At 42.5% G+C, this 21272-nt stretch overlaps 1 protein-coding gene and 1 pseudogene across 3 annotated transcripts in view; one reads left to right on the top strand and one right to left on the bottom strand.

Annotated features, from left to right (window-relative positions):
* Nucleotides 1-8505: 8505 nt before the first annotated feature.
* On the bottom strand, nt 8506-10056 carry LOC114103239 (stathmin pseudogene; annotated as a pseudogene).
* A 9247-nt stretch (nt 10057-19303) lies between these two features.
* The window catches only part of LOC114103236 (zinc finger protein 519-like), a 56276-nt gene continuing 54307 nt past the window's right edge, over nt 19304-21272 (top strand). The window contains exon 1 of one of the 3 annotated variants that reach the window (XM_027948862.2): nt 19304-19717. In XM_027948862.2, coding sequence (XP_027804663.1) covers nt 19715-19717 — 3 coding nt within the window. In that variant the 5' untranslated portion in view covers nt 19304-19714. The remainder of the gene's footprint in view (nt 19718-21272) is intronic. The other 2 variants (XM_071601782.1, XM_071601781.1) reach the window with 2 other exon arrangements.

Here is a 21272-nt window from a genome sequence, read left to right as displayed (position 1 = left end):
GAGCTGTGGTAGGTCCTTGCAATGGGGTATTATTGGGCAATGACATCAAGCACTGATCCATGCTGCTATAGGAGGAAACACATTGTGCCAAGGAAAAGGAGTCAGTCAGTAAAGACTGCCTGTGGCTGATGTCATTTATAGAAAGAGCTCCCAACAGGTGGATCTGTAGAGACAGAGAGCAGAGGAGTGGCTGCGGGGGGCTGGAGGCAGGAGGGCCGATAGGGAGTGACAGGTAATGGGAAGGGGTGCCTGTGATTCCTGCTGCTATTTGGTGTAATATGCAGGGAGAGGAAGGTGTATTGAAGGAAGGACAATGTTTTTATTTGTTCTCATTAGTTATTCATGACAGTAGAATGCACTTTGACACATCATACATAAATGGAGTATAACTTCACAGTCTTCTCATTATACATGATGTAGAATCACAGTGGTCATGTAGTCTTATATGCACATAGGGTAATAATGTCCAATTCATTTTACTGTTCTTCCTATGCTCTCTTCTCCCTTCACTCCCCTCTGCCTAATCTTGAGTATTTCTATTCTTCCCTAGCCCTCCTCCCTCCTTATTGTAAGTTAGCATTCACAGATCAGACAAAACATTCAGATTTTGGTTTTGGGGGGGAAATTGGCTTACTTTGCTTAACATGATAATCTCCAGCTTCATTCATTTACCAGCAAATGTCAACATTTCATTATTTTTTAATGCTGAGTAATATTGTGTATGTGTACCACATTTTCTTTATCCATTCATCTGTTGAAGGGCATCTGGGTTGGCTCCATAGTTTAGCTATTGTGAGTTGAGCTGCTATAAACATTGATGTGGCTGTATCACTGTAATATGCTGACTTTAAGTCCTTTGGATACAAACTAAGGAGTGAGATAGCTGGGTCAAATTGTGTTTCCATTCCAAGTTTTCTGAGGAATCTCCATACTGCTTTCCATACGGTTGCATCAATTTGCAGTCCCACCAGCACTGTATGAATGCACCTCTTTCCCTACATCCTTGCCAACATTTATTGCTGTCTATTCTTGATAACTGCCATTCTGACTGAAATGAGATGAAATCTTAGTGTAGTGTTCATTTGTATTTCTCTAATCTCTAGAGATGTTAAACTTGTTTTCATATATTGTTGATTGATTGTATTTCTTCTTCTGTGAAGTGTTTGTTCAATTCCTTAGCCTATTTATTGATTGGTTTTGTTTTTGTTTTTGTTTTGTGTTAAGTCTTTTGAGTTCTTCATGTATCCTGTGTATATATATGAAGGTTGGCTGTGTATATATATTAGTGCTCTATCTGAGATGCATATAGTAAAGATTTTCTTCCATTTTGTAGGCTCTCTCTTTATGTTATTGATTTTTTTCAGTTTTATTGATTTTATTTTTTTAAATACATGACAGCAGAATGCATTACAATTCTTATTACATGTTATTGATTTTTTTCTTTGCTGAGAAGCTTTTTAGTTTGCATCCTTTCCATTTACTGATTCTTGATTTTACTTCTTGTGCTTTAGAAGTCTTGTTAAGGAAGTCAGATTCTAATTCAATATGGTGAAGATTCAGGCAAGGAAGGACTCTTTTTTTTTTACAGGAAACTGAAGCGGTAGTACATGACTATAATCTCAGCAGCTTAAGAGGCTCAGATAGGAGGATGAGAGTTAAAAGTAAGCCTCATCAATTTAGCAAGGCCCTAAGCAACTTTGGAAGACCCTGTATCAAAAAGTATAAATAAATAAATAAAGAACAGGGATGTAGTTCAGTGGTTAAGTACCTCTGGGTTCAATCCTAGGTGCCCAAAACAAAAAGGGGCTAAGGGCAGGGCATCCTGATCTGGAGTGCTCTGTCTCTCTGGAGAGCTCTGTCTCCCTAGAGGCACACTGTACTGAAGTCAGGAAGTGACTTCTGGGCACCATCAGAAGCATCTGGTCTGTTAAGATCTCAGCCAGCCCTGGGTGCAGAGCATGTGCTCAGTGTGTGTGGAGCCCATGCATTCAACTCCAGCACCCCTCAAATGTTAGAAAGATCACCAGAGGCAGCTGGCCCCTGACTTGTGTTCTCCAGGAGTATGAAAGTGCAATATGTCCCCCACACAACAACTGGGTGCTCCTTTTCAGTTGGCATTCACATCCTGAGTGATACAGTAAGTACTTTGAGAGCTGGGGAGAGGCTCAGTGGTAGAGTGCACTTAGCCTGCACCAGGGCCTTGGTTCCATCCCCAGCACAGAAACCGAAGACACTTAGTACTGCAGAGAGAGGTTGGCTGTGTTACTGACTGCCCTAATGCAGCCTGCCGTGGGTGTTCTCAGGCAGGCTGGGACAGGCTATGGTGGTCATTATGTTAGAAGTGTGACATCCATTTTGCACTCATGATAGATATTTGTGTATGTGGCTGGGGATCACACCCAGGGCTGCACCCAGGCTAGTCAAGCCTTCTATCACGAAGCTTCATCAACGGCCCTTTTGTTGGTTTTATCTCTATTTATTTGCTTATATTTTGTGGTGCTGGATTGAAGCCAGGGGTGCTCAACCTATGAGCTACAATCCCAGCCCTTTTTATTTTTCAGTTTGAGCCAGGGCCCAGCTGTCCTTAGCCCACAAACTTTATTCTCTCCCTAGAAACCTCACACTCAACAGAGACCCTTAAAAGAAAGGCCATTTTGGGGCTCCTGGAAGTCTGATTGTTGGGGTTCCAGGTCCCTGGAGCCCATGGCTCTCACACAGGCATGCCAGGCCTGGGTCACTGCCCTCCTGCAGACTGCTGTGGGACCTTCTGTTTGTACAGCCTCTTTCTCCTGCAAAGGCTGAAGGCAATGTTGGGCTGTGCAGGGAGCTGAGCTCCTTAAGTGAGTTGGGTGGGCGTCTAGAACAACTCATTCTCCCCCACCAGTCCCATACTCAAACAGTGAATTGGGGGGGGGCCTCCCAGGCTTGATGTCCTCTGTATCCACCATCTGAGACCCCAGCTGTGCCCACTGCTGAGGGCCAGACTCAGTTCCTGAAGGCCCAACAGCAGGCCTGGAATATTCATAAATGCCCAGGTCTTCCAGCCTTGGGCTGTGGACACCTGAGAGCTCCTGGCACGTGCCCATCACTGCCTTTCTCTCCCAGACTCCATGAGCTTCTGGGCACTCTCCCAAGTCTCCCTCCTCTGTCCCAATTATCTCAATTTCCCAGTGTTGCCACATGCTGGGCATGTGTTGCCAGTGTTCCCAGTGTTGCCACATGCTGGGTCACCATTTACATTTGCAAATTTAATCTCCAAAGATCTGGCCATACTATGTCATGTTGAAACCAGAGGCAAACACATCTGTGTCCAACATGGTCTAGTGGACAGTCATCTCTTTTTCTGTTTATGATCATTTTTCTTTCTTTCTTTCTTTTTCTAGTACTGAGCATTGAACCCAGAGTGCTTAACCTCTGGGCAACATCCCAGCCCCTCTTTTTTTGCTGATGTTTTATTTTGAGACAGGGTCTTACTAAGTTGCTTAGAGCCTTGCTAAATTGCTGAGGCTGACTTTGAATTTATGATCCTCCTGCCTCAGCCTCTTGAGTTTCTGGGATTACGGGTGTGTGCCACCGCACCTAGGTTATATCCATCTATCTTGATAAAATATTTTTATGTCTCTTCAGTTACATTCCAAATCAGTAAAAGCAATATATATTTTCAATTGGAAAGAGGGTAAAGGCCATCATTTCCTTCTCATGTGGTCAGGAGGAACTATGGAGCCAGGATGACTGTATTTGAATACCTATCCCGAGTGATCCTGGGCAAGTCATTCAACCTCTTGGTGCCTTCAAGTTTTCATGGGCAAATAAAGTTAAAACCATCCCTCCTTCAGAGGGTTGTGGGAACTGAGTTACTCTACATAAATCAATAGCCCTAAATAAATGCTTGTTCAAATGGCTTGCTACTCGGGAGGCTGAAACACAAGGATCACTAGTTCAAGGCAGTCTGGGCAACTTAGTGAGACCCTGTCTCAAGCTAAAGTTTAAAAGGGCTGGGGATGTAGCTCAGTTGTAGAGAACCCCTGGGTTTAATCCCCAGAACTGAGGGGGGTGGGGTGCGCGGGGGAAGGTAGGAGTTTTTATTAGTGGTAGAGTCTGGACTTAGCCCTGTGTTCAAGTTTTCTTTCTTTCTTTCTTTCTTTCTTTCTTTCTTTCTTTCTTTCTTTCTTTCTTTCTTTCTTTCTTTCTTTCTTTCTTTCTTTCTTCCTTTCTTTCTTTCTTTCTTTCTTTCTTTCTTTCTTTCTTTCTTTCTTTCTTTCTTTCTTTCTTTCTTTCTTTCTTCTTTCTTGTTAAATAAAATAAAGTTCAGCTTAGCTTCCTGGGAAAGGCAGCAGGAGGGTCACAGTATCCATGGATGGCTTCTGCCTTGGTCAAGGCTGCTCCCTTCTCTCCTAACCAACTTCTGGTCCCCTCTCTCCAAGGCTCAGATGTCAGAATTTGTGCTGGTTCTGGTTTCTGCTCCAAGCTACTGGCCTAGAACATGGCCCAAGTCCTAGATAGGTCCAGTGAACCTTTAGCCACTCTCTCCTCTGTGAGCTCTGTCTTAGGACAGGGCGCCCACACCTCAGCTGCCCTCCCAGGGTTGCTGAGTCCCTCTCTCTCCCTCCTAAGCCACCATGGGGCAGTAGGACTGCCCAGTGCCTAGCCCTGACTGCAGTCTCTGGTGCTCCAGCAGCCCAGTCCAGGTCTCCAGTCTGACCAGCTGTACTGAACCTTCACCAAGGGACAATGACCAAGGATCAAGTCCCAATCTCTTAAAGCCTTTCCTGTCCAGTGAAGCCTGAGGTTCCCTCTTGAGGGCCCAGTCTCTGCTGTCCTCCCATCTGGGCTCTTCTTCTCTTGGGACAGAGACAAACTTAAGGGTCCTGGAGGATTTGCTCATCACTAGAGAAAGTCTATGTAGGGCTCAGGCTGCAGAGACTGGTTTGTGGAGACCAGGGATCAGGACTGTGGGCAGAGCTGGGGGAGAGGATGGAAATGTGGAGTGGTAAGGGGTATTTCTAATGGAAGAAGAGGCAGGGTGGGGGTTACATGAGGCTGGGGCTGGGAGCAGGACAGTAAGCAGAGAGAAGGTGGGTGGGGTTCTTCCTCACAGTGCTTTGTGCCTGAGCATCAAGGATGGTCCAGAGGTGGATTCTACAAGCAGCTTCTGTTTGGCAAGTATCCCCAGACAGTTACCACCCTCATCTATGACATGGCACCCTAGCAACTTCCTCCAAGATCTGTTGACGGTCCCAGGATATGATGAGGTGGCTTCAGAGTGCTCAGCATGTGCCTGGCATGGTAAGTGGCTGTTTAGGGCCCTGGCTCACTCCTGGTTGTGAGTCCCTTCTCAGGAGAGGGGATAGGTCGGGGGAGCAGAAGTGGTACACTCTTCCCTCAGATCTCACAGCCCGTGAATGTGAGAGGTGGCAACAGAACCTGGCCTCTTGTCCCAGACACACTTTTACCCAATTTCCATTGACCACCTGCCAAATCTCTTAAACAGACATGAAAGACCTTCCAAAGCTGGGCTGGGCGGGGATTCGCTTTTCGTTTCATGGGACTCCACTGCCCCCAAGTGGCAAATCCTTGAACATCATCCTTGTTTGCTCCCAAACTGTGAAGACCTCATTCTGGCGGAAAACCAAACCCTGCCCACCTTAGACAGCAATCTGTGAGCTGGGACAGGATTCTTGTCCTCTTGGGCCTCACCTGAATTCTTTAAAAAATGAGATAATGCCAGGTGAATTGAAATGTAAGATTAAATAACCAATTTATTTTTTTTCTGGTTCTGAGGATTGAACCTAGTAGAGTACTTAACCACTGACCCACATCCCCAGCCCTTTTTATTTATTTATTTATTTGTTTATTTATTTATTTATTTATTTATTTATTTATTTAATTTTGAGACAGGGTCTCTCTATAAGTTGCTTAGTGCCTTACTAAGTTGATAAGGATGGTCTTGAATTTGAGACCCTCCTACTTCACCCTCTGGAATCAGTGGAATGAGAGGCTTGCACTACCGCATCCAGCTCATCTATGTTTTCTGATTGAACTAATAATGGCCTATAAATGTTAGCTCTGGTTCTGTCAATCTCAGACCCTTTCTGCCTAAAGTGGGTGGCATTAATGTCCCCTTATCTTTGCCTTAATGAGTCAAAGGAAGCTGCAAATGCTAGGAAGGGTGCCCAGCACCAGGCCACAGACCTGGAGCCATGCTCTGCATACCATATGACCTAGAAGGTGTGAGGGTAGAAGAGCTGGCTTTGCTGAGATGAGAGCGGCCTGGCCCTGCATGCTCCCTGCTCAGACTCAAAATCCTCTAGAAGGAGCATCCCTCACCTTACAAGGGTCTGCTGCCATTAAAGCTGAAAGGACAGAGACAATTTCTCATGGTGGGGTCATGGATGTGGATGCTCCCCCAGACCCCTTTTCCATGGACAGGGGCAATTGCCTACCACATGTGAGGCTTCCAGGTGCCAACATGGACATATTCCTGCTCATTGACAGCCAGCTGGCACTCACAGGGCAGGTGCAAGGCTCAAAGTTGAGCTGGGCCAACCTCAGGCGGAGGACTGGGCCTGCTCTGGGATTTGTTCCCAGGTCTGGTGCTTCCCAGGCCTGGTCCTGTGTCACCAGAGCAGCCTGTTAACAGCATGGAACTGCTTCATGGTGCTGATCCCATCTCACAAAAAAGGAGGAGAGCAATCCCCTCCCTGCACACTCTGCTCTGAACACCCCCTCCCTTAATACCCTCCCTGCACACCCCCTCCCTGCACATTCTGCTCTGCACACCCCGTTCTGCACACCCTCTCCCTGTACACTCCGCCCTGCACACCCCATCACTGCTGAGCATGTCTTCCATCACAAATGCAAGTGGAGGCATCTCAGGGTCTGCTGCCTCTGGTTCCCAGGAATGAGTCTGCTTGTCATCTTGAGGACAGAGGATGTACTGCAAGGTCAGGGTGGCAGGGGAATGTTGGGTAAATTTCCACAGTTCTAGTGTCCCTCATGGAGCAAGGCTTCTTGCCTTGGAAACTGACATAAATTTCCTGACAACACTGGTTTTGTTTTAGAGATAGGTGGATTTATTTTATAATTCTATCTTCTTCTAGATAGAGAACAAGAAAGTTTGTTGGATAGTGTTTCTATCATCTCTTGTGCCTGGCAATGTGTGTTTGTGGAAGCTTATGGGCTTGTCTTCTTGAGTTCTGACTTAGAGGGACTCAAACTTTGGCTGAGAGTCTCACCAGTTAATGGGATGATGGCCAGCATCTCATTGGGGTTTTTTTCTTCCTGCCAAGGAGGAAAGCTTAAAATCTAAAATAATTAGTGAAGAACAAAAGACAAAGAGTCAGAAATATATTACAAAAGCAGAGCCCCTGATACATCCAGTCTAAACAAGAGCTGGAAATAGACAAAAGAAAAATGGCTCTGGTTTATTTAAGGGAATACATCAAAGGCAGGAATAAGGTTTCAAGGGTGGAATCTTGTTTTGTGATGTCTTGCAGTCAGCATGTTGATTGGCATTTTGGTAGGTCACACCCATTTCAGGTGCTATTTGGAACATGGCAGAGTTGGATATAATTCACACTATCCCTAGCATTTGACCAAATAAAATGTCCACTGGTCATTCCCAGACACCAGATGTTTCTATTCACTAGGCTTTGATGCACAGTGACCCACCCGCAACCCATGGATGGCTCATGAATACCAGTATGTCTGACTTTGTTAAAGTCAGGGGTGTTGTAACTTGCTTATGTTTCCTGCTATGTCAGCTGTAGTTTTTCTCAATGAGATTTAACATAGAAGTGTTTTTAAAGTAGATTGTGTTCTGACTTTCATATTATTACAGCTTGGCTCAGAATGAGGTTTGGACTTGGAAATGTGTGTTACTGTCTCCATTTTTATGGATGAGAAATGTCTGTGTCAGTGGTACTCTGGGGAGCACCATAGGCAGAACTGCTTGCCTAGTTTGTGACAGAAATTTGCAAGACAGGGCTGGGGTTTTGGCTCAGGGGTAGAACCACAGAATGTGTGGGGAAATCCTCAACATTACATTAAAAAATAAAATAAAGGTATTGTTTCCAACTACAATTAAAACAAAATATTAAGGAAAAAAGAAATTTGCAAGACATGTCAAAGTTCAGAATGATCTCTGTCTCTATATTTCTATACACACACCAAAATAAAACTAAAGTTATTATTGATGGATGAAGTAAACATGAGGGTTTTGGGCCAAATAATTGGAACACTTACACTGAAAGTGTAAGTTTGCAGAAAGATTATGAATCATACATCTCCTATCAACCTACTGTTTTATTTATTTGTACAAGGGCAGTTTTCTGTGTAATAGAATCTACTGAAGACTCCCATATTTGTTTAGTGTTTGACAGATTCAAAGAGAATTAGCATACTATTATCTTATTTATCATCATATTTAAAGCAAAATAGGGATGTGATTTTATTTTTCAAGTTTTAGATTACTTTGTTTCAGTTGGATAAAATCAGGCCAAGGAGTATAGTTCCCTAATTTACTTTATTCCTTGTTTCTGACTTTTGTTGTAGAAATTTAACTTGTGTAACAATATATTTAGCATGCATAAAAAGAGAAAAATTAGTGCCATAGGTAAACAAAGTATGCATCAGACAGTATGTTAGGTATTCACAATGGTATTAGTATCAGTCACAAACAAAAAATGAAATCCTGTAATTTTCAGCAAAATAGATGGAACTGGATGATGTAATGCTAAAAGATGAAAGACAGACACAGAAGAAAATGTATCACAAGCTATTATCTATTATATATGGCAGGTAAAATAAAATCAATGTGAAAGCAGAATATTGACTCTGGCCAGGAAGGATTCTGGGCATCAAGAGTGGAAGAAGGGGGGAATTGAATATTATCAGTACATGTGCATGCGTTTATGAAAATATCACACCAAATTTCATTACTATGTATAGTGAATATGTCAGAATAAAATCCATCATCGCACATATTTATTGATTCTGCAGTAAGAATACCTAAAATTCTACTCTCTTTGGAATTTCTAGTATATGATGCAAGGATTATTAACTATTTTTCTCTAATAACCACTGTTCTCTATACATGCAAATGTTTTTGCCCAGATTACACACATAGAGTATGCAATAGATTTCTTTCTGTGTCTGGATCATTTCCCTTACCATGAAGTCTCCAGCTTCAGCCATTTATTTATTTTTTTAACAGCTTTGTGTAGTTTTGTTAACCATTCAAGTTCAGTAGCATCTGGTATGATTTGCACAGAACTGGGATTGAAAAGTAAACAGATATTCAGCATCTAACAGTTTGAAAGAAGCCACTACATACTCTTCATAAAGATGTTTTTACAGAGCCAATATAGTACCTGCCATTTACTCAGTACACCAAGTGCACTGAAGTAGAAAATATGCAAAAATAAAGACAGCTACACCAAAAAGACTAACACTTTAGAAACAGATTAAATCACTTTCAGTTTCTACCCCTTTATCCCCTAAAACAACACCTTATAGTCTGGATCTACATAAGCAGTCCTACATCAGCTTCTAGAATATTTGTGAGTAGGTAAAAAATAAAATGACAATGGCCGGTACAATCTTAGGATATTCAGGAAGGGAAGGAGAGAAAGTCAGTTCTTAGAACAAATTAGTCAGCTTCCGTCTCGTCAGCAGGGTCTTTGGATTCTTTGTTCTTCTGTCCCTCTTCAATGTGCTTACTTTTCTCTCACTAATGCTCCAGTATGGCAGCCATTTGTGCATCTCAGTTCTCTTTGCTAGTCAGTTTCTCTTCCTCCATTTTATTGAAGTTGTTGTTTTTTTCTATGGCTTTCTGAAGCACTTCTTTCTCATGCTCTTGACCTCAGCTTCACAGGACTTAATCTTTCTTCTACACTTCTAATTTCTTTTGAATTTCCTACAAGGAAAGATGCTTAATTTTAGAGGGGAAAGGGGGAATCTAGGACAGATTATTTTGACAGAGAGCTTAGAATCAGCTCAAAAGCCTAGCCTGAGTCACATTTCCAGTTCTTTCATCTGAATATCAGAAGCAGCCATGGTGAAAAGAAGATAAGAGACTGGCAGTGTATTCTACACAATCCATAGGTAAGGAGAGCACTGCTGAGTCCAAGCCCCCTGGCCACACCCTTATCCATGTTATTTTAAATGGCAACATATTCTTTTCTTTCTGGGGTTTGAACCTAGGGTTGCTTAGCCACTTACATGTGTTGCAGTAATTCACTTGCAGGTCAGCATGGGAAAAGAAAGAAGAAGCAGAGCAAGCAAAGCAGCAGCAGGAAAAAAAAGTCCTTTATTGTGTACAAGCAATCTTTTTATAGTATTGTGAACAAAGAAGGCAGCCTTCCAACATCAATAAATCAGGTCTTTCAACTAATTAAACATAGCAGACAGAAGTTTTACTTTCTAATCAGAAATGACCCGCTTCTCATGGCTAATCTATTCTCGGCCTGGAGTATGCTGAGCTTTGCTCTTTGTTAAGAACAGATAATAAAATTTTTCTTAGCGCCCTCCTAGCCCACTTGGCAGAACATCCCATTTGTAGGTAAGTCCTCCCAAGGACAGCAGATACCTCATTTTCAAGCATGTCTGCTGTTACCTATCTATACCTTGACAGAATATCCCGTTTGCAGGCAGACTCCATCAAGGACAGTAATAGTAACGCAGTCACATCTGATTCTCTACATACATGTATCCCCAGTCATTTTTATTTTTACTTAGCACCTTTGCTAAACTGATGATGCTGACCTTGGACTTTTGCCCTCTTCCACCTCTAGCATCCTTAGAAGTGACTGGGACAACCCACAAAGCCTTTTTCAGTGTTTCACTGTAATTAACTACATGTATTAGATTTTGGCTATGCTCTTATCCACACTCATGGTGAGTGTGGAGAATGACTTAACTTCTAGTCTCTGCTTCAGATCAGTGAGTGGCCAAAACCAGGATTCCCTTGGACCCTGAAATCATTCTGCCATGTCCTAAGCCACTTTGGTCTGTTGGAGTCCAGTCCCTCCTTCAGCTTCCTGCATGGAGTGAGGATGTAGATTTGGACCCACAGTTGCTGAACAGTGATGGGTCACAATTTGGCAGGTCAGGAGCCCTGCCTCTTCTCCTAGCACCTCTCACCAAGTGTCCCAGGAAGAGGCTTTCAGAGCAATCCTTAGCCTTCCTCCCAGGCTTTGTACATATAATCAGCCACCTGATTCCTCTTCTTTAGAATGGGCCCCAAAATCTATTCTCTGTAGCCCCAGGGAATAAGATAGAGAGTAAAATGGTCAGGCTGTCAGGATAATGGGCCCCCAATTTAAGTTTTTGTTGTTGTTGTTGTTTGTTTTGTTTTTGTTTCTTCTTGTTTCTTTTCCCCCTAATCAAAACAAAACAAAACAAACAAACAACAACAACAAAAAAACACCACTCCATGAAGTCAGCCTATAGAAGCAGCCCAAACATTAACAGCCAAGCCTCTATCCCAGAGCAAGGGAAAAATGAAAGTAGGGGCAGACTCAAATGGAGGTTACAGGTAAGTTCAAACTAAAAGGGCACAACCAATAACCTTGATGCTTTTCCAATACCTGTTTAACACAGAGTTCAACCAACAGCCCTGGTAATTTTACAATACGCATCTTTTAGCACAGATTCTGATCACTTTCCCTACCCAGAAGGGACATAAGCCCCTAGATTAGTACATGTAAATGGAAACCTACTGCCAGATTCCCTTCAGCCTTGCAAGACTTCTCTTTTTCTTTTCACTGAATAAATTCTACTCCTTTCACTCTTGCCTTCCATTATTATCCAAGGATCTCCTTCATATTCGTGAGAAAAGAAGAACCCAGAAAGAAATTGGCAGTCAGCTGCTAGGGCCCACAATTAAGAGCTGGAATGTGCCACTCGACTTAAAGGAATCCCCATATCTATCACAACCTTGTTGTCAAATTGGTCTAGAAAGAAACACAGAGGAATGAGTCCATCACGCAGCCTCTCTGGACAAGGACGCCTCCTTCACTGACTACACAGAGGCCCAACCCATCCCTGCCACAGGTACCTTCACAGCCTCATTGATCACTTGGACTTTGCGCAATGGGCAGAACTTTGGAATCAGATTTCTGAAGAAGGCCAGTGGTTCAGTGGTGCTCCAGGGCTCACAGGAAGCTGCGGGGTCAGGGGGCGTGTCAGAGAAGCGCAGGTGGAGAAAAAGAAAAGCCAAACTGGAGGCGGCTAAGTGATCATCCTACGCTTTCCCATATGCACCCGGGAAGGAATATCTCCAAACTGCACAAACCGCTGTTCCCAGCGCCTCTCACCCCGGGAAGGTCCAGGCTGTCTCTCTCAGGCTCCACTGGGGCTGGGAACATGGAGTCTCAGCCCACTCCACCACACAGGAGTGCACGTGCAGCAGCTCTGGGGTCAGTGACAAAGCTCAACCCAGCACAGCCTCCTAAGGGCAAGAAGTCAAGGAGAGCAGGGTGGTCCGGCGTGTTCCTGACCTTCTCCAATCTGCGCAGGAGGAGCTCTTAGCGCGCTCGGATACGTGAGTGCAGCGGGCTATTGCCTAGCAGTCCACGCGAGCCCAGCACCAACGAGCGGTCCGCGGTGGACGCGGATGCGCGCAGCCTCTCCCATGAGACGCCATCAATAGGCGCCATCATCAACTGCTAGGTATTGCGCGGTCCAAGGTCCCCAGATAAAGTCGCCCACGTTGCTCCAAGGCCGTGCGCGCACGCTTCTACGTCACGGCGCGGGGCCTCGGGTTCGCTACACAGCTGGGGGCTGCGCGTCTGAACAGACGGAGGTATGTGGCAGCGCGGGTGTCGCGGGCTTGGTCCATTTTCACAGCAGCAGCTGGACGGCATCCCCCGGGGTGAGGGTGCAGGCGTCAAATACCAGCAGCTTTCGGGGTAAAACCCAGCTCAGTGACTATCTGTGGAAGCCCAGGAACTTGCGTACCGGGACGCCCGGCCTCGGAGACCGTGTTAACACGCGGAGACTGAACAGCGCACTTCTGAATGTTGAAGGGCTGATCCAAGAAAACTGGGAAGCAGCTTTAAAAGCTCTCAGAATGTCGGAAATGCTGGAATACGCCTGTAATCCCAGCAGCTCCGGAGGCTGGGCTGGAGGGTCGCAGGGGCAAATACATCCTCCGCAATTCAGCGAGGTCCTGTATCAAAATAAAATATATTTTTTTAAAGGGCAAGGAATGTGGTTCAGTTTAAGCACAGCTGGGTTCAAGCCCTAATACCACAGGGGGAAAAAAGTCTTAGATTTTAATGAGAGTAGTGTTTCGATGTAGCCCCCCAAAAAACCCCAATCAAAATCATTAGCTTCTTTCCTTGTCAGCAAGATTTTTACAAAAAAATATCATCAGTGGCTGGGGTTGAAGTTTCTGGGAAGAACGCTTCCCTGGCATGTGTGAGGCACTGGGTTCAACTCTTAGCACCACATATAAATAAATAACTAAAGGTGCATCAACAATTAAAATAATAATAATAAAGTCAGCAGGATTTCTGCAGAAAGCTCCTCGTGGTTTCAGGTTTCCTCTTGTGAAAGTTAGGTCTGCAATCAAGCTTGTTGCTATGCAAATGTTATTTCTGTTTTCTTAGTAAAAACTTGTGAAACTTCTGTCCTACCTAAGAATATGAAACAAAAAGTAACTGCTATGTTAATCACCATGTAGTGTAACCACCCACTAGGTATAAAACTCAAAGTTTTATCTCCAGGCTGGAGGTCCAGAGATTTTTCAGCTTTAGCCCCTCTGGACCTGTGTAGGTTAAATAAACCTGCTTCCTAAAAATTCCTCAGGTGTATGGCATCATCTGTCTTACATCAATAAACCTTACCAGCACCTCTAGGACACCTCTAGGATACCAATTCTAAGATGACAGTTTATAGCTTTGAAAATCAGAAAGATCCCAAATCAAAACCTCAAGGCCTTTGTAAAATAAGAACAAACCAATTCCAAAACCAGTAGAAGGAGATAATTAAAATCAGAACCAAAGTCTATAAAATAGACAATAAAATAATACAAAGGATCATTTAAAGCATCAATGAAATTAAGAGTCGGTTCTTCTTGGGAAGCCAAGCAGGAGAATCACCATTTCAAAGTCATCCTCAGCAACTTAGAGAGGCCCTAACAAACTGAGCAAGACCCTATCTAAAAATAAAATGCATAAAGGACTGGGCATGTAGCTTAATGGTTAAGGGACCCTGGGTTCTGAAGGGTTATGGAAAATAATATTCCTACAGGATAGCCACCCCCACCCCAGGAAAAATGGAAGAACAGTGTGGCTCAGGAGGAGGGGGAAAAAACTAGCCAAATATTAAACCTCTCCCAGTACATCCTTTCCCAGTAACAATTGCCTGGAAAGAAAAAGCAAACTTTCATCCCTTTCAGGGTACAGCCCCAGCATCTTCACCAAAAGCCAACGTTCACTTCTTCCCAACCACAATGGGCTCTGAAGCAGGGAAGCAGATACTGAAAAGCTGAGCCCTGGACTTTTACCTTTTCCCATTGCAAATGGGTCCTGGAAGGAGAAAAGCAAATAGTGAAATCTAGGTAAAAATGGGTCCCAGAATAAGAAAGATAAACAGTGAACACTTAGTTCTGAGCTTTCCCCAGGGACAATGAGTTTCAAAGTTTTTACAACTGCTTTCTTGAGTTGAAATTTTAACCTGCACAACTAGGTTCCTGACTGTCTGAACAGAACAGTGTTCTGTTATAATCTCCAATGATATTAATTCACCCTCATTGTAAACTATAAATCCCAGACTTCTGTACCCTGTAAGCCATTTCCATACCTAGAAAATAAATCCTTTCTTGCCTGATTGAGTGACTCCACTGCAGGCAGGGGAAAAAAAAAAAAAACTTGCTGATCTTTTTGAAGTCTGCTTCCATCCCAGTTACTTGTATTTTCATTATGGTGCCAAATTATTTTTGCTTACAAGTTTAATTCCTGGCACCAAAAACATATACAGTTTGTTCTTTGAAAAGATAAAGAAAATAGATAAATCTGTAGCCAAACTAACAAAAACAAAACACTCAAATTAAAAAAATTAGAATTGAAAAAGAAAAAAAATCACCACAGACATCATAAAAATCCAGGGGATCATTAGAACCTATTTTGAAAACTGATATTCTAAGGTTGGGGTTGTAGTTTAATGGTACAGTGCTTTCCTAGTGTGTGTGAAGCACTAGGATCTATCCTCATAACTATATAAAAATATAAATAAATAAAGGTATTGTGTCAATTTACAACTAAAAATATTTTGAAAAAACAAAACTTATACTCTAATATTTTAGAACACCTAGAGGAAATGGATACATCTCTAGACATACATAACTTGCTGAAATTTAATCAAGAAGTTTTAGGAAAACTAAACAAAACAATAAGAAGCAATGAAATATAAGCAGTAATAAAAACTGTTCCACCAAGAAAAACCAAGGTCCAAATAGATTCTCAACTGAATTCCACACCAGACCATCAAAGAAGATATCATGCCAACACTCCTCAAATAATTCCATGAAATAGAAAGGGGTAAAATTCATCAAATTAATTCTATAAAACTAGTATCATCCTGATACCAAAACCAGTTAAAGATACATCAAGGAAAGAAAACTATAGACCAGTATCCCTGATGAAATTAGATGCAAAAATCTTAATAAAATATTGAGAAGTCATAATCAACTGATTTTGGAACTCATTTGTTTTTGTTTGTAAGGGCCTTGAGGTGCATCATTTATATAGGATCTATCTGATTTTCTCAGGTAGGCACTCAAAGCTATAAACTGTCTTCTTAGAAAAGCCTTCATATTTCTCCGTGGTTTCTGGTATGTTTTATCACTATTTTTGTTTGAGTCTAAGAATTTTAAAAGTTTCTTCCTAGTTTTCTTCTATTATCTATTCATCATCCAAAAGTGTATTGTTCAATCATATTCAATATTAAGAAGATTGTACATCGTGACCAACTTGGTTTCATACCAGGGATGCAAAGATAGTTTAACATATGCAAGTCAATAAAGGTAATTTACCACATAAAGAGAATTAAGGACACAAAGCATATAGTTATGTCAATAGATGAAGAAACAGCATTTGACAAAGTCCAGCACCTGTTCATGTTTAAAACACTAGAGAAACTAGGGGAAGAAGAAACTGACGTCAGCATCATACAGGCTATCTGTGAAAAACCCAAGGCCATCATCATAGTGAATAAGGAAAAATACAAAGCATTTCCTTTAAAGTCTGGAACCAGACAAGGATGTCCATTCTCACCACTCCTGTTTAACATAGCATTACAACTTCTAACCAGTGTGTGTTAGAAAGAGAAGGAAATAAAAGGATAAAAATGGGAAAGGAAAAATAAAATCATCACTGTTGATGACATGATTGCATACATAGAAGGTTCAAAAACTCCACAAGAACACTGCTGGAGCTAACAAATTCAGCAAATTCACAGGTTACAAAATCGACATGAAAAATCAATGGTTTTCCAGAAGGGGCACAGGGTTTCAAGAATCAGTATCTTGAGGATGAATGTGACCTCTGGAAGTAGACAGATGGCACTCAGTTTCCATCTCCACCAGTGACCATCATGGTGACCTAAATGAACTCACTCCTGTGTTGCTTCATGCATTATGGTTATGAATTCATTTTTCTCTTAAAACACCCTTGTCTTTTTTTTTTAACCTTTCTTTATATGTAATTCCTATGTACTACTGGCTTCTATCAATATCTTATTCAAATTTATCCGTGTGTGTGTGTGTGTGTGTGTGTTATACATTGCTTTCATTCTTTGTGATGTTTTCTCCATAGCTCATATTTGGAGATAATCCCCTGCAAACATATTTAGATTAATTCCTTGCACTTAAGCCTCAGAGTGTGTTCCATCAATACATAGGTGTTACCTTCCTGCAATCCCCTCCTAGTTGGAGACTACTACAAACCCTCTGAGCTGAAGCTAGCTACATTGGCCTTCACAGTTCTTTGTGAAGACATGTTCCCAGGTGATGTTTTCACTTGGAGATTTAGCAAATTCTTTGATCGATGCTCTATATTTTAAAAATAAAATATTTTTATTTTTAAAAAATACTGTCTTACTCTATGACATCATATTCTTTCCTATTTGATGTTTCAAGTTGTTCATTTTTAGCATTGTTGTGATACAGATGAGGCTTCTCTTTACAATTTCCATAGTGTGCTTTTTATCACCATGCCTGTGGGTGCATGATACCTGTTTTAAAATTTTTCTTGTCATAGGAAATATAATATATTGTTGTTTCTTAGTTTTCTTAATTCAGTGCTTAGTCGCTTCCCAAAAATTTTCCAAGAACTTCCCAGAAGCTCCAGAGGCATTCACTCAAGGAATTATTCCCACTGGAGAAGAGCACTGGGGTGTTGATCTAGTGCTGATGTTCTGAGTGTCACTATCCAACACTTAACATTATAAGAAAAGGATGGATCATATGGTTTAGTGGAGGCATTTTGATTTTGGAATCAGGCAAAGTGGACCCCAAATCTCAGCCTGACTCCTTAATAATTGTGGGACTTTAGACATGTTCCTTTATGTTAAACAGTTATATGAACCACACTTATAAGAAAATGCAGAATGATACTGAGGGTCAAATTATAGGCAATTCTTCAGTCTTATCTGTATCCACAAACTTGATGATGTGCTTCTACTCCTACTCTTGTCAAAACTCAGAATCTCTTTCCCAAACCTTGAATCTGAGCTTTTCTTATTTTCTATGGCCTATCGAGAGTTGTGATCATGAAAGTGTATTAATTGGATAGATAAGATCAAAATTCCTTGAATGATTTTGCTTTTGCTTTCATAACCCTGTCATCTCCATGAGATGAAGCCCACATTAGCTTTTTGGAGGATGAAATATCATGAGGAGGAGGACCAAGGTGCTCCAGTTGACAGCCAGCCTACCCTCTGAAGTCCAGCAATCTTATAAAAAATCAGCTAACTATATGCAGCATTCAGACCCCAGCTGAGTCCAGCCTAGATGAATGACCAGCCCAAATCATGAGCTAATACACTTTAAAGTATTTATATCCAGTGATTTATAACTAATATATTCACTATCTTAATGCCAAGATTAAATCACATGTGACTTAATGTTATTCGGCAAATAAGAGGTGCCATACATGTGCTGATTTTCTTTTCTCCTACCTTAAAAGTTAGATCTCTCATTAGATGGTGTTGAATTATACAGAAATATATGCAGGCATATATTGGTGCTAAACTCTCATAGTGCCCATCCCACAGAAGGAAACAGATTTCACAGCCTGGCCATTAGGTCAAATTTCAAAATCATATGTTCCTTTATCTTCTTTAATTAGAGCTTAACTGAAGAGATCTAAATACATGTGACCCCCCACCTCCCTGGACTCCCACCTTCCTTTGTTTGCTGTGTGATATATGAAAGGAAAATGGCTTTGTGCCCAGCATCAAATGAGAAATAGTGGGAGAAATAGTGGCCTACTTTGAATACTTGTTGGTAGGAGCTCCTTGCTCTTTCTGAAGGTAGTCTTTCCTTGGCTTTGGACCAAGGAGAAATATTACTAAGAAGTTTTATTCTTTTCCTGTGGTGCTGAAGTCAGGGGAGCCATAGCTCTGCAAGCTGGAGTGTGACCACTGTGAATTGAGATGTGTTGAAATAAAAAAGAGTGAGTTTTCAAGATACAGCTCCAAAAATATAAATACTTCATTAATAATTTTATTTGATAATATTCTGCATATATTGCTTAGGGCCTCTCTTAGTTGCTGAGGCCATTTGAACCTGCCATCCTCCTGCCTCAGCCTCTCAAGCCGCTGAGATTACACTTGTGACTCACATTTTGTTTGAGTCCGACAATGCTGCTTTAGGGTATTGTTTCCCAGTTCAGAGATCAAGATACTTCCTGATAAGACCAGAGAGCAGAAAAGTATTTAAAAAATTAAAGTAATTGCTAATCTTTTATATTCATGAATAATATATAAACATATAATTAAGGTTGATATGAGACAGGGTTCAATGCACATATCTTCCTGGATAGTATAGATTCCGCTACTCAGAGGAAGTCATGTCTTAAAACATCTGCAGTTTGAATTTCTGGGTTCAATATATAGAACCTCAAAAGAAAAAGAAAATAGTCAGCCATGGTGGGGCACAACAGAAATCCAAGTTAGAGGCCTTTCCAAGTTAGAGGCCACCTTGTGAAACAGAAAAAACCTCGTCTCAAAATTAAAAAAAAAAAAAAAAAAAAAAAAAGAGAGAGAATAAAAGGATTGGGGATGTAAATGAGGGATAGAGAGTCCCTGGGTTATATCGCTAATACTGGAGAAAAACCAACCAACCAACCAACCCACGAACAAAAAAAAAAAAAAAAAACAGGAGCCGAGAACCTGTCGTTCTGTTCTCGTTCATCCTTGGTTGGGTGCAATCTACTGTCACTCAGAGCGTTGGCTCGCTGGGCTCTGTTCGAGGGGGCGGGCCCTGATGTCCTGTCCAATCAGGGGCACGTGGGTGAGATCTGTCCAATCCAGCGCAGAGCCCGTGACGAGGGGGCGGATTTCTGCCATCTAGCGCCGCTGTTCTCCGGAGCCCGTCATTCTTCCGGTCCACCTGCAGCTTCGTTGTCCTGTGTCCTGCCGTCCGGTCGCTCTACCACGGAGGCGCTCGGGACCCACAGGAGAGCGCTGCGCTCCCGATCGCCGGGAAATGGTGAGTGAGCGGGGGAGTCTGGAGCCCGGGCGCTGCGTGGAACTGGCAGGACTGGCGCGGCGGGAACCTGAAACGGTGGGTGGGACGCCCGGTCCTCTTCAGTCTGCAGCCCCGAGTCCTCCTTGGGGCAGCGCGGCCCTCAGCCGTCCTGGCCGTCCTAGCGGAGAGCAGGTCCGCCACGGCGGGGACCCAGCCCCCTCTCGGATCACTGCGTGGTCGCCTCGGCCCTGACTGAAGCCCTGTCTGGGCAGCAGCCTGCCAGCAGCCCGACCTCGACCCAGCTGTGCGGTGAGACCAGGGACCATCCTCAGGAAGGGTCCACCTCTGTGCGTGGTGTTCCTGCGTGAGAATAGCTGGGGTCTGCGGGGACCCCAGCTCCCCCACTTCCTGGGCCTCCCGAATGTGCGGGAAGCGGCACGTCCAACCCAGAGCAGCCTGTCCTGCAGCCTGGCTCTTTATAAATGCCAAAGTTATAGATAAACTCCTAGATTTCCAGCTCCCTGTCCTTATTGCAATGCTGAATTCTCCTCTCCAAGTTGTGAACTATTTGTTTCCCATGCTACATTTCAAATGGACATATTTTTCTCCAAGTATTGAATGGCACTTTTTAAAGATTTTGTGTTCTGTTTTGAGGGTTTGTTTTGTTTTGTTTGGTTGGTTTTTTTTTATGAGAGGAGAGCGGAAAATTGCTTGAGCATTTGGGGGAAAAAATATGTGTGCTTTTCCCCTTCTCTTTCCTAAGCACAAAAACTTACCACTATTTTTTTTTTTTTTTTTTTTGCGTTGAGATTCTCCTCTGTAGACTTAATTGTGTGAAGTGTCCACACTCCATCCTCCCATCTTTTCTTGTCCCTCGGTTTGATAACTGCCTGACACAAAGTGCTGCAACCCCATGTCTAAATCCTCCTGGAGTGTCTAGTGTACACATTCCCTGGGTCGTGTGCTCCTTGAGAATAGCTGGAATTGTGAGGGTGGAGCTTCTCATAAAATAATTGAATGTCCTGCCCTGATCTTTCTTTCATCTAAAAGGCATGTCAGTTGTTTCTTTTATTAGCTACTGTGAATAGCACTTCAATGAAAATGAGAGTACAGTCATTTCTTTGACATACTGGTTCCAATCCCTTTAGATATGTACCCAGAATTATTGTTACTGGATTATATGGTAGCTCTATTTTTAGTTTTTTGAAGAATATTTATGCTATTTTAAAAACTGTACAAGATTTATATTCTAACCAACATTCTATAAGGGTTTTCTTTTCCTCATATGTCTGTACTCTGAAGCACTTGTTATCTTGCAACTTTTTGATAATAACCATTTTAACAACACTGTTCAGGCTGCAGGAGGTCTGCTATTGATTGGTGCATTAAGTCCCTAATGCAATTTAGAATACAGTCTGTCAAGTTGCCACTAGAAGAGTGTGCTGTGACTTTTTCTGAGATCTGTGGATTTTAACCCCTTTTCTTCACTACTGGTGGGGATTGTGGCCCTAAGGAGTACTTGCATAACAAAGTAAAACCACTTGTTTATGATCTATGGAGATTTACACATGCTCAG

Source organism: Marmota flaviventris, chromosome 14 (genome assembly GCF_047511675.1).
Source record: "Marmota flaviventris isolate mMarFla1 chromosome 14, mMarFla1.hap1, whole genome shotgun sequence".
In the NCBI taxonomy this organism is placed as follows: Eukaryota; Metazoa; Chordata; class Mammalia; order Rodentia; family Sciuridae; genus Marmota; species Marmota flaviventris.
The sequence above is the reverse complement of the archived record's forward strand: the minus strand, read 5'-3'. Positions and strand labels throughout refer to the sequence as shown.